We start from the raw sequence: 13,729 nt of genomic DNA, 5'->3' as shown, positions 1-13,729 counted from the left end.
GAAGCAAGCTCTGAAAACTGGTTTCACATATTCCTCTGGCTGCAGAGAGTAGGTCAATGACTTCTCCAGGAGTTCATTGATGGACTTAGTCATGTCCTCTTTCCATGACTTGTGTGAAAGCAAATCCCCATTATTTCCCCCTAGTTTTACCATGCAGTTTGCATTGCCTGTTTTTAGTAATTATTATAATTTCGTAATAGTCAGTACTGACTGTTAATGGTGGTCAAACTGCCTTTCCACTTCTAGGTTTTAATCACTATGGTTTATTATCACAGTGTAAGCTGTGTTTCGAGAGATATTCTCCAAAATTCTAGGCTTCCACCTGCGGTTGCGGAGCTGCCTCTTCCTTCACGTTACACGAACACAGCAGTGATGCCAGAGCAGATGGGGAATAAAAACACTGGGGCCGGTAATCAAACAGGTACTTATTTGTACTCTTGTCCTTTTCCTGTAGCAGAGGCCAGTTACGAGGGGCAGCAGTGCAGATCCCCCAAACGTGGACTTTTCCACATGACTGACCTTTCTAACCCTAAGGACTGATGGAAAAGTGGTCACTTGAAGTAGGTCCTTCTTCTGTATCAGTGATGTCAGAGCCCAAAGATGGCAGCTGCTGAGACTGCTTCCATTTGAGCTATGGAGAAAGGTTAAAAATAACATGCTGCAATTTCAGATCTTTTCAGACTAAAACACTGTAATCTCTGGTACTGTACATACTACTGCGATCCACAGGAGTAAGAGCATTTCATACGGCCATAGGTTAGATGGAGGGGGAAGGATTCATTTCAATTTTTTTACAAATGCTTTGATTTACAGTCTTGGAAAGGAAGATCTTTTTGTATTTTGCAGCATCTTTTTTTATCCTAAATAAAGCAGATAATTGTGTATCATTAAGATGGCAGCTCTGTTCTTTGAATGGAGTTTGAATACTTACATTTCAGAAATTCAATGCAACCATGTACATACAGGAAATAGTTGATAGAGGTCTAATCATCACAGCATTTTAATTGATTTCTGGAGTTTTCTGTAGGCTTTGATTCTTTTTGTTTCGAAGAAAGCTCCACTTTTGGGTAAGATTAAGTGCCTGAGTTCTGATTGACTGCAGATGTAAAATGTATAAAGTTGAATCTATTGTGCTGTAACAAAAGGAAGGAAATAGGGCAGGAGGCTGAGCGTTCTGGGGAGAAGAGTGAACGCTAGGAAAGCCGGGTAGAAGTCTTGGCGCTTTGTGAATTCAAAGAAACCAGCTGCTTGTGCAGCAGTTTTCTAAGGACATGTTCTGCTTTATTTTGATGCTGGGTATAGATTTCATAAAATAAAATTCATTTGTTTTAAAAACAGTTGGATAGCAGACAGCTGTTGGCACCGAAGTGTGGCGAAGATGTGCACTCCTAATACCTTGTCAGAAAATGACACCCAGCTCTTTAGCATTCAGTGATCCTGCCTAACGCCCGCCTCAGTTACATGTGGAAAGCAACTGGGAAACACTAATTCTTTTTCTTTTTTTAACCCCTAGTTTTAACACTCCTACTTTTAGCTAGTTTGTATTTTTAATCCTGCACTTGGAACTAAAGCTTGTACTAAGCTGACGAGCCTTGCACTGGTCTCAAGAGCGTTTCTCAGTTTGGCTCTTTGGAGATGATGAGACGCCTTTTGGATGTTCTAGCTTGTCAGTTCAAAGCTTCTAGGTCATATTTGTGTTCATGGTGAACAGTTTACCCAGTGAGAGCTTTTTGCTCAGTTTGGTGAAAGCCAGGGAGCTAGAAGACCAGCAGGAGTTGCGTGGGCTCTGTCGATACTGGTAAGTAAGAGGGCCAGGAACTAGTCCCTTGGCCCATGAACTGGTTCCCTAACTGGCCACAGCCGCACCACAGGGGCCTCTGTACGGGGAGTGAAACCTGCTTTAGACTTGTCCATGTTGTCTTCTGGTGCCTGGCCCAGGCAGTTCCTTGAATTGCACCTGGGACTGTGCTTACTTTGGCAGCACAGGTGAGCACTAGGCCAGCGCTCGAGCTTGTGTCCTCATCCTATTTAATTTAGCAGTAGAGACAGGGCTGTACAAGCTGTAGCGTCTTGCTAGCAGTGCTCGCTCCTCAACCACAGGCTGCAGAGCAAACGCATGGTTAACAGCAGTGGTAAGACATCCCCCCATGCCCATATCCCTGACATCAACTGCACTTGCTCTTCCAGTGCTTACGCTGCCGACAAACAGGGAATGGCTGTCGCATGGCCATACCTGAGTAACTCTGGGCATGGGCAGGATTACTCCAGGGAGAACATGCCTCAGCTTCACCTTGTCTCAACTGGAAACAAATTGAGTTGTGGGTCACATAAACTTTTTTTAGTGACTCATCTGGCACTTCCCTGGCTGAAGCATCCCTGTTGTGAAACACCTTCTGTGCATCCCCAAGTTCTTCATGCATCCATCACCATCTCCACATCGGCTCCTTCCAAGAGCCTGTCCTTCCACTGCTTTCACTCCTGCTCCTCCAGTGCTGAGACAGGCACCCTTGTGTTGCTCCAGCTTGTCAGGGCTCTGGCTCCGTGATACTCAGTGCTCGTGGTTTCTGCTTTATCAGAGCAAAGTCTTGGTCTTTGCTGCCTTGTGGAGGACTACGCTCTTGCAGCCACGGGAATGTGCAAATGTAGTAGGCACCATCTGAACAACAACGAGACGGGCCAGCACTGCCCTCCGCACTCAGATAAAAGGGTGGCTCTTTGAGCTGTGAACTCCTGGAAAACAGGGAAGATAAGGGTCTGCAACTCCAGGAACCTGCATGACCTTGGAAAGCCAAAGAAGTCCCCTACCTCCTCCAGATTGGTCAAATAATTCACCTAAACCAAAGGCCCCACCGGGGACTGGGGTGAACGCAGGGACATGTGGTGTGACACAGGGGTGGGCCTCATTTACACTGTAGCATCAGCAGACTTAGAACCCTCCTTGTCTGTGCTCGAAGGGTGGCCCTGCAGGCAACGCCCGAACTCTCTGCCACCTCTGCAGATACACATCCCGCTCTTAGCATCTCTCACACACCTTCTTGTAAAACCTTGTCATTAAAATGCTTTTACATTTTTTTCAAGCTCAAAACCAGGGAGGAATATTCACCACAACCGCCTTTGCCCACGTACAGACGCATTTATTGGTCTGCCTCAAGCAGCCACTTCCTCCACCAGGGATGACACAGCTGTGGCCTTTGCCACAGCATTTAAAGCAAAATCGTTTCAGCGGCAGGAGGAGATGCATGTGGTTCATCACATCATTAGTGTTTTCAGCTTCAAAAAAAGGGAAAGATAGTCATTTCAAAAGGAAAGGCACTTTATAAAGCTGTGGTTATAGCCTTCGTATTTCTGCTAGGCTGCTGCACAGGTACATGGGTACTGACAAACCAACCTTAAGCCAAAAGTAAGACTAGAGATGACCCAAAACTTTCACAGGCTGGCACTGCCACCAGCTTGTCATTTCCTTGCCCCCTCTCCTCCCACCTCTGGACCTAAGACTCCATTTTGACAAAAGCAGCGCTCTCGCTCCCTACTCTGTCAGCTGCTTTTATGTATTTACTAATTTATTTAAACCACACACTTTGCTTTTGATGCTTTTTGTATTGCAAAATACAGAAATACATTATTTCTTATATCTTAGAAGATTGTATGCATGAGAAGAGGCAAAGACTGGAAGAAATAAAGACTAGAAGGTATAGGCAAAAACTCTTTAAAAAATATTTGAAGTGGTACCAATTGCCAGTAAAATGCCTGTTCATTAACAATGACACTTTGTGCAGATATAAAATAGAAGCTATTTTTATTTGAGAACTAATAATGAATGCTGCCTAAATGAACAACGGAGAATTAAAATGGGAGAAAAAAAGAAAAAAAAATGTAGGAGGAGACATTCACATCAAGTACAAAGTAATTACAAAGTATTTCAGAAGACAGACTATTTCTAGGTATAGTTTGAAGACAAATGTTAACCAACAGGGAAAAAAATCCTGCTTACCAAGGGAAGCACACACAATTTCAAAATAAAATTTTTTCTTTGTCTAAGATTAACCAAATAAACAAGATTTAAAGGCAGGAACTGTGAGTGCTGACAGGTATGACTGGAGTTGCATATGGAAGCAGGAGAGTTTAACATTTGGGGTGACACTGTCTGGAAATGGCCCCGGTCCTGCCTTGTATGTCGGAACAAGCTAGCTGAGGTTTTACTTTTTAAGAAAGCCTATTTTTTAAAAAAAAAAATGGGGTCTTCTTATTGAAAAAAAAAACCACCCCACAACTGGGGTTTTTCTGATAAAAAAAATGTTTAAGGGGAATTCTGTAAAAAGGGATCTTCCCACTTCTCAAAATCCACACAAGAACATTGTTGTATATTTTTCCTTCAGTTCCAATTCTACTAGAGAGGCAGCCACAGCAGATGCATTTCACTCGCTGGCCGGCTCTGCAAGTGCTGCTCCACCATCCCTGGCTGTCCCCATGGACTCTACAGCCAATTCTTACCTCTGTGTCATGCTGGGATGGTAATTAATGGTGGCAGTGGGGAGCAGGGGGGGAAGAGAAGCAGGTTACAGGGACAAAGTGGGGGACAGAGGGCACCCCACTTTACTTCCTGAGACCCCCAGGAGGAACTCTGAAGAAGAATTCCTCCTGGAGGAACCTGATCCAGCATGACCTTCCATGATGCCTCACAAAACCAGCTATGGCTTGAAGTCCACTTGTTCCCAGAGTTCAGGAGCTGCTGCCCCTTTTCTTCTCAAGAGCTTTCATTAGGTCAGACATGAAATCTGCTTGCCTGCCTCCACCGCCAGTCGGAGGTGGCCCAGCTGACCGTGGCTCTCCAGCTTGTCCTGTGTTTTCTAGCCTTTTTGAAGGAAGTGGCACAGGCTTCTTTGTCGGAGGTGGTGGCTTACTGGAGACAAGTGGAGGTGGAGGTGGAGGGGGTAATGGCAGGTCTCCATTACCGCTAGTGGAGGCTGGTGGTGGCGGAGGCACAAAATCAGGAGGAGGTTCACAGAAATCAGATGGTGGTGGTGGAGGAAAATCAATCTTCAATGTAGGTGGCGGTGCTGGAAAGCTGTCTGGATCTGTTAGGAAAATGCCGCTGTCTCGTTTGACTTTGGAGGGTAGAATTGGTGAAACAGAAATAGCAGATGACCGCCTTTCAGGTGGGGGAGGAGGCTGCAGCGAGTTCCTCTTACTCTGGAATTTCTGTGGCCTCACCACTGACTGTGCCAAGCCAGGCGCACTGATGTTATTTGACTTAGCCTTTAATAAGCAGAAGGAATAAAAGGACAAGACACCGTCAGTGCACGTGTAAAATATTGCCACCGCTGAAGAACAGCAAAAAGGTGTGAAAATATATCTGAGAATAGTGCAGTAGACAGACAGATAATGAAGTAGAGTACATTTTGCCTGAAGAGCGTAAAGAGTATTTTGTTTTCTTTCTGGAGCTGCCCACAGAGCTTTGATAGTGGAAACCTCCATGTGTACAGTATTCATAGCGCTTCCTCAAGTGATGTCCTTAGAAAATGAGTGCTTTTAAATTTCAAAGAATTGCAGTTAGGAAGACATACAAAGATACTTTCTTGATGTTCCACCCTGCTGTTCATTCCCTGAGAACATGAAGACTTAAAAAAAAAAAAAAAAAAATCTGTGCTGTGCTTTTACATCCAAAAATACTGAGCAAGATTTGAGAACATAAAAAGCAGATGTAGTTTTGGCTCTCATCCCCATTGTATCTCCATCTCCCATTCGAGCTGGAGATCCAGAGCTGGATCCGTTGGTGACATGGCAAGAGCCACTGATAAGCCTGGGGAAGGGTGTCTTTCTGCTGGGCAAGGCACATGCACACACCTCCTCCACTTTCAAATCAATAGTGCGACAAACAGGTTCTTGAAGTCACTAAGTTCTAGCCATGTCTGCAAAGTCACGAGATGTTCAAACCCTCTGACAACTTTTTCGAAGGAAAAATGAATCGAAGCATCCATCACAAAAGTTAAGAAAAAAAATATGTAGGATAGCAGTTCATTATGGAGCTGTTTATTTTTGAGGTGGCTTTTCTTTTAAATTGTGTTTGCTAGTCGACACTCTGAAGATAAATAAAGCCCATTTGGTGATATCTGAATATAATGTGCTCTTTTATTTTCAGGTAGCAACTGATAGCTGTTGACAGTTACTACACAAACATGCTATCTATTCTTGTAAACCTGTGGAGAAGTCTGCTGAAAACAAAGCTTTGTAACACGTTCATTGCTAGTTGTGCTAATTTATCGGTTTAGATCCATCTAGCTTACTGCTCTAACTGTAGCACAGTGCACCCTGAAAGCCTTCAGCTTGATCCTTTGGTCCCAGGCTTGTAGAAGCTCTGAGGCAAAGACAGCAGCATGTTTGCTTCTGCCAGAGAAAACTGCTCTGTCTGCAAGCCTGCAGTCAGCAGTGCTAATTCCAGCATTAGCTAAGTATAACACACACGCCTTCTCTTCCTCACTCTGCTTGCCTACAAAGATGGAAATAAATGAGACACGGGAGGAGGGAACCACTGGCTGAGTTCTGAGAGCGTGACCTACTCCAGAGGAAGTGAGGTTCAGAACTGAGAAACAAATCTTTTTGAAGGAGGAACTCAAAGACAGAAACAAGAAGCGTAGGACACGTAATGCAGGCGACAGCAAAACCCTAGGAGTTTAATTTCACTTGTCCTGTGTACTTTATGCATGATGGAAGGGTTGAATAATGAACTGCAAAAAAATGCAGGGTTTTTTTCTGTAGGATGTTTTTGAAGTCCTCATACTGTACCCCACTGAGATTTTTACAGCCAGAGTTGGTGCAAGTAGACAAAATTTGGAGCTTAAAGGAATGCATTTAGAGCCTAAAGAAAACATGTAATGTTTTCCCTTACTTCTTCACAGTTTCTCTTTTCTTACGCACTCATCTTCAGCTGTGCACGGTGTTCCCTGCTGAAAACACTACTGTATCCTTTGTGTTACTAAGGCAAGACCTGTTTTCTGGCAGAGACAGAAAACGGCACCGAGGTTCTGACAGCACAGGCTCTTTGAGACTGTCCCAGTAGGCACATTCCTATTCCTGCTACGCAAACTCACAGCTATCTGTTCTGATGAACAAAAGTGCCAGATGCCTGTGCCTTCACCTCCCGCCAGTGGTTCCTTGCTTCTGTGCAATGGGCACACCGTTTGCAGTGTGTAAAGCGTGCGGAGGGGCAGCAAACCAGCCGCTTTGCCCAGAAGCAAAATCGCTGTCACAACAGTACACTGGCACTCTGAGGGGGTAAGAGAGTGGGTGAAGAAAAGCAAACTTGAAGAACTTGTCCACAGGTGACATGTAAGTAATGTACTGCTAGTAACTGCTGACCTGTACCTCTGATGCATCCACTTTCTTCTGAGTCTCTGGAAATTCTGCACTGGAACGACGAACAATTTGGGGAATCTGTCCATTTGACTGAACAGCACCTGTGGCGAGGAGAGGAGAGAGAGGGAAGAGAGTGTTACGCTTGTGTGATATTAACCAGATCAGGGAACAGCAAACTAAGAAAAAGGCTACAAAAACGTCATTATAACTTCCACCAAGGATCCACTTGTTATAGGCTTTTATACATAATTCAGTAAAATCCATGAGGATGTGTGTTTTCTACTTCAGGCTTATTTTGTGACTTTTCGCATTCAGTTCATTACCGAAGGAAAATAAACAAGACACCTTACATTAAAAGTAATATCTGTCCACGTGCCTCCATGGCTGTAGCTGACAATCCTACAGGAAGTGGAAGTGGCAGAATTATGAAGACGTATGACAGAAATTATCAGAGTGCGTAAAGGTCTTGACAAACGAAGAGCTGCTTCTTCTGGCTATTGTAAATGGCGATTAGAGAAGGGGACCGTTAAGGCTGACACAGGAACAGAGAAGAGGAGCTGGCTTTGGAAGGGAAGCTAAGCAGAAACCAAACTGGCATAGTTAAACCCACCCTCTTCTAAAGGGACTCCCAGTCAATCCAATATGCGAGTTCATGCATTCCATTATCAAGGTTTATTTTTAAATGTTAGAGTAATCTTTGCAAGTCATTTTCTCCAAAATTTTATGTTGAATTAACATTTTTTTAAGCAAAAAAAAAAATAGCCCAACTATAATGCAAAACATAGATACCCAAAATATAGAATGCAAAATATTGAGCCATGTAGTGATGCGGAACATCTGAATAAAGCAACATCCTTCATCTTTCAAACATAATGATACTGTGTTGGCACACAACACACACTGTTTTTTAGCATCCAATGACACCACATAGTGTGGCAGGGAGGCAAACAACATATTTTGCCTGACTTGGGACAGTTCAGAACCACAGACCAGTTTGGGGTGTACACGAACACACAAATGCTGGCTACAGCAGTGTCGCCAGGGAATACAGGCTACATGAGATGCGAGAACAGAAGATCCACCTGCCTTCCTAAGCATTGCTTTTGGCTGCCGCTGAAGTCAACAGAGTACAGCCCCCTGCTAAGCTCAAACAGGACTGTAGTTTTCTACAGCAGATTTTAGCCTATACTGAAATCAGACCATATAAATGGCTATACACCCATTTGAAAACAGAACAGAAGAAAACGTGCTTTGTTCTATTTCCAAAACATGGGCCAACAATTACTCACAGTCAGGCAGTTCAGGTTACAGTATTATAGTCAGGCCCCAGGTTTTATACAGGGCATTAATGATAACTATTAAGACAGCAAGAATCACAGTGACTTGCCTCAATTAGAACGCTAATGATCCTTCAGAGATATTTCCATAGAGACAACATACATGACTAAAATCTTTCCAGGCTATTTAACCATTTAATGGGATCCATTAGTTAAGATTAACAGTATATTTTAAGATCACATGCAGTGTTCCTGGATTCTAGTCAGGAGCTGAAGTTATAACACATATATATGCATTTTATAAGGCCTTGATCCTGCCCATATCCAGTACGGACTGCAGCACCAGCACGGAGCCCCACTGGCCAGCCACCTCTCTACTATCATCAATGTCAGAACACAAAATGCTCCATGACTGTCCCAGCCACCCTTGCGAATGTACCCCTGCACACAACCATCAAAAAATCCCCTGATCTCAAAGCAGTGTGTTACTGGGCCTCCCTACCCCAAACGTGCGTTTATGACCATGATTGTCTCCAAGGAACAGTAGAAAGACCATCCTCTTCTCATATGTAGTGGTAAAAGGCAAACTAAAGCCTTGGAAAGGTGTTTGGAGGATTTTGAGTTGTCTACATGAGAAGTCAGAATATTAACTGCCAACACTGATTTTGACTTTGCTTGTCTTATGACAGCAAGTACTTGACCAGCACATCCTTCCTCATAAATAAAGTGTACCTTAAGCATGTAAATGACAAACATTCATGCAAGTTACAGCTAGTATCATGCATTGTTGTATCTGTACAATGATAAAACAGGTAACAGCAATATGATGAAGCTCCTGGAAAAGTAGAGAATAACCCAATCCTTTCTTCCTCTGCATCCTTCTCCTAACACCCACATTGTTATCATGCAAATGAGTGAAAGGCTAGGAAAGAGAGTGGCTCACTCTATAATAATCTCTTTCTGAAATGAACATTCTCAAAATATCCCACTCATGGGAAGAAAAGCTCTGATACAGCCCATGTAGAGACGGCCAAACAGAAAACTTCAAGACATGGACCATCAGTCTCTAAAACATAGAGGGAGGATAAAGGATTTGTATTCAGATGCCAACAGAAAAATACCTTATTAAATTATGCAGATTTAAATGGACCTTTGGTGGGCTGTCTTTGTGTTCTTCAAGTTCTACCTTTAAAGTGAGAGCTCTGCTGCCAGCTTAGCTATAGATTAGAGCTATGCTGGGCTGTCTAGAACAAGATATTATCTTGCTGAATCAATGGGATGCATATTTTTCTGAACAAAGACTATTGCAACACTGATGATGACAGAAGAGGGCAATAAATGTGATTTCAACCACTGTCACAGCATTGGTACCTGCTGATAAGGATCCTGCAGGAGCAGCTGGTTCCACCATCCCTTGATTTGTCCACTGAGAGGACAAGCCAGCTTTCTTCACTGCGCATTTGTAATTATCATATAGTGTCTTGCCATACTGCAAAACAATCAAAACAATACAATAAGCATGGTGTTAAGCCTGAAATAGGTCAAGCATTCATTTTGCTCTTGGACACCTTTTCTGACCCCATTCCTTCCTACCCAGTTTTGTTAAAAAGTAGTTTTCTACAAGTGCTGTGCCTATTTCTGTACAGTGCTAGGTGGAAAGCACCTCCATAACAGCACAATAAAACAGGAATCCCTGTGACCAAACACAGTCCTACTGATATCATTCTCACATTTTATGTTCGTTTCAGTATTTGTAAACATCTTGAAATGTGGCTTTACAACTAACTGTTCTCAATAGGTATCATTTTCCACTGCTTTCCAAGTATTACATTTTCAGATTGGAGACTTGGGACACTGAATCCTGGGCTCTAGAGGAAACAGCTGTCAGTGAAATACACAAAATAATTTGATGTTCACCCCACACCTTTGTTGGATGTCACCCTGCAGCAGAACCAGCAGAAAAGAATATCTACCTAACAGGAGCAGGTCTGTATAGCCAGGTACAGTCAGTATATTGGGCTATGTGTAAGTCCATCTCCCTTAATATTTTGTGCAAACCAAAACGGCCTGTGAATTCGTATCTTTTTGAAGAGGGCAAGGCAGAGAATTTGGGCACAACTGTCTGAAAAACGTCACAGCTGGACTGATCAGAGCTTGCACATCTTTAGCCACAGCATACTATTACTGTGCCAGATAACTGTGGAGGGAGTTTTACAAGTACATGAGTTTTACAGCTACAGAATTCACCCCCATGTTAATGAGAAAAACACACTGATAACTAGAGTACAGGAATATTCAGCAAATCCTTCCTGGTCATGCCCTTCTGCTCTTTCTTCCTATGGTAAAATTAGCATGAACATCCATTCTTGTCACAGTATTTCCAGTTGAGGTGATGACAGTCAGTAACCTAAGGAAGACAGGATTTTACAGAACACATATTTAATGAAATTTACTTTTAATCTCACCTTGGCAATCCTTATTCCTGTTACCCACTGATGCAGGGTTGCTTGATCATCACAGCACAGGTACTTGATATATTGTGACTCCTTTTGAATCTGGGGGTGCTGAAAGATATTGATTCATAAAGTAAGACATACACAGAAATCAAGTCACTGTACAAAAGTGTGAGGGCACTGCACAGTGACCTCAATGAGAACACTGCCTATAGGCATCATGTTATCTTAAAGAGGATTTGAAAAAAAAAAAAAAAAGCAGCAGCAAAAACAGAGTATAAGAAAACATAAAAAATATGGTGATTGTGAACTATACGTGAGTTGCCACTGGCAGCTTGAAATTTTTGCTTGAAATAATTTTAACGCACGGTAATATGAATTCGAGGGCTACAGAAATCTAATAGTGATTTAGAGTTCAATGAAGTCTACAAATGCCATGGTTCAAGGTCTAACATTCAATGTATAAACACTGGAAGGAAGCCTGTTTCTCATTGTGGTTTGTCATCTGTAAGGCATCCAGACTGAATGCTGAACATAATTAGTTTTCAAAGAGTATGTTAAATTTGTTTAAGCATAAACTCTCAGCTGAAACAGATTTTTCCTTCTAACTGCCTGCCTTTCTTTGGGCCTAGTTCTAGCTATTTTCCTACACATTTTTATTCTGCTTTACTCTTGCTGTTGTTTGCCAACAGTTTTGTAATACTACCATATGTTCTAGATAGAGGATCATTCAAAATGCAATGCCTTCAGGAGTAATCTTTTTTGTTTGTTTGTATCAGAAACATTTACAATTTTTAAACATTCTTTGTTCTTTTGGACATGATTTAGGATGTCTTCCCCTTACTGATCAATGTAGTAGTGGTACGTGGTGATGTACCATTGCAACTCAAAGATCACCAAAATCCCTGGCCGCCTACTTGCCTGAGATTGAACATCCTCTTTAAGACTCTGTAGGAGTTTGTTTCCCCTGCTACAACAGAGAAGGCTGTGAAGTCTTTAGTAGCTTAGGTGGAATAATATACTGCCATCTCTTGATATGCAAGGGAAAGAATGAAACCAAAGGAAAATTCTTCATAATCCCTCATTTATGTGTTCACTTCTATTTATATTCTTACAAATTATAGGTGCACAGATAGTGAAACCTTGTGAACACACAAAAGAGCAGACAAATACACTCCAAGGATTCACTACTGTCAAACCACTCTTTTTGCCCTGGCCAGTTAAAAATTCACAGAATCACAGAATGGTAGGGGTTGGAAGGGACCTTCGGAGATCATCTAGTCCAACACCCTGCCAAAGCAGGTTCACCTAGAGTAGACTGGACAGGAATGCATCCAGGAGGGGTTTGAATATCTCCAGAGGAGACTTCACAGCCTCTCTGGGCAGCCTGTTCCAGTGCTCTGGCACCCTCAGAGTAAAGAAGTTTTTTCTCATGTTGTGATGGAATTTCCTGTGTTTGTGCCCACTGCCCCTTGTCCTGCCACTGGGCACCACTGAAAAGAGTCTGGCTCCATCCTCTTGACATCCGCCCTTATATTTGTAAGGATTGATGAGAACCCCTCTCAGTCTTCTCTTCTCCAGGCTAAACAGACCCAGGTCTCTCAGCCTTTCCTCCTTAGAGAGGTGCTCCAGTCCCCTGATCATGTTCGCAAGTGTACCTCCACCTAGCAGCAAGGACCCTGTTTTACACATATTGTTAAGCCCCCAAAACAGAGCAGTGCTGGATGTGGGGAACTCAGCAGGATCCTGTGCAGCACAGAGGCAGTCCAGAGCTGATGTAGGTGCCAGATATCTCCTCACAGATGCCTGCTGGTGGCTGGGGAGTCCCTGGTGCAGAGGCCAAACCCTGGCCACAGGTCGGTGATACAGGGGTTCAAAAGCAGAGCTGAATACAGAGGTCCTGCTTCTCAGCCATGTGTCCTGCTCCCATCTGAGCGTTGCAGATACCAGGCTTCTCTTGCTTGTGCTGACTCAACTGTTTATGAGGCCACATTGTGATTTGAAAACAACAACAAAAAAAAGGAACTGGTCTGGGTTAAATATAGCCCATTTCATCCTGCTGTAGTTTTGGTTTATGTTTTTTTTTAAACCCAGCAGTCCACAGCATGGCCTCACACACAGTATGGGGATACAGGTCACTGTGGCTTGGGGAGAGAACAAGTAGCAAGGGATGGATGAGAGAACGGGACCGCGCAAGCCAGTATTGCTGCCAATGCCTGGATCATCAAATTACGGGGCGAGGGTGAACACACCAGGGAGATAACTGTGAGGAACAAAAACCAAAGGGATATTACTCTTGAGGGTTCTCACAGTGACAGATGTGTCCCAAGGCAGTACTGTATGTAACCACGTTACAGCTCTCTGCTGTTTGAACTCAGCTGCTCACATACATCATAGTGTTCACCATTTTTCTGCAAACACATAGTCCATTTCCCCTGGACACTGAATATGCAAAGTTCATTTCAGCCCTCTGGAAGAGTCCATGGACAGTTTATGCTATTACCTTGGGCACTCCCAAGGTGAAAGCTAGGGACATCTCCCATTGCAAACCCAGAGGTGACAGCTCACTGTCACCAGGTGCCTTAATTGCAGAGCAGGCACCATGCCCATCCCACGGACCTGTGCCTCACCCACCTGGTACACTCA

The 13,729-nt window shown here is 43.4% G+C and overlaps 1 protein-coding gene across 2 annotated transcripts in view; it reads right to left on the bottom strand.

Annotated features, from left to right (window-relative positions):
• Nucleotides 1-3,780: 3,780 nt before the first annotated feature.
• Nucleotides 3,781-13,729, bottom strand: part of APBB1IP (amyloid beta precursor protein binding family B member 1 interacting protein) — a 47,124-nt gene continuing 37,175 nt past the window's right edge. The window contains exons 10-13 of one of the 2 annotated variants that reach the window (XM_074157377.1): nt 11,096-11,194; nt 10,002-10,119; nt 7,363-7,454; nt 3,781-5,256 (exon numbers count right to left, since the gene is read on the bottom strand). In XM_074157377.1, coding sequence (XP_074013478.1) covers nt 4,720-5,256; nt 7,363-7,454; nt 10,002-10,119; nt 11,096-11,194 — 846 coding nt within the window. In that variant the 3' untranslated portion in view covers nt 3,781-4,719. Of the gene's footprint in view, nt 5,257-7,356; nt 7,455-10,001; nt 10,120-11,095; nt 11,195-13,729 lie in introns of both variants that reach the window. The other variant, XM_074157376.1, reaches the window with a different exon arrangement.

This window comes from Numenius arquata, chromosome 12 (assembly GCF_964106895.1).
Source record: "Numenius arquata chromosome 12, bNumArq3.hap1.1, whole genome shotgun sequence".
NCBI lineage: Eukaryota > Metazoa > Chordata > Aves > Charadriiformes > Scolopacidae > Numenius > Numenius arquata.
This window is presented reverse-complemented; position numbering and strand designations above follow the sequence as displayed.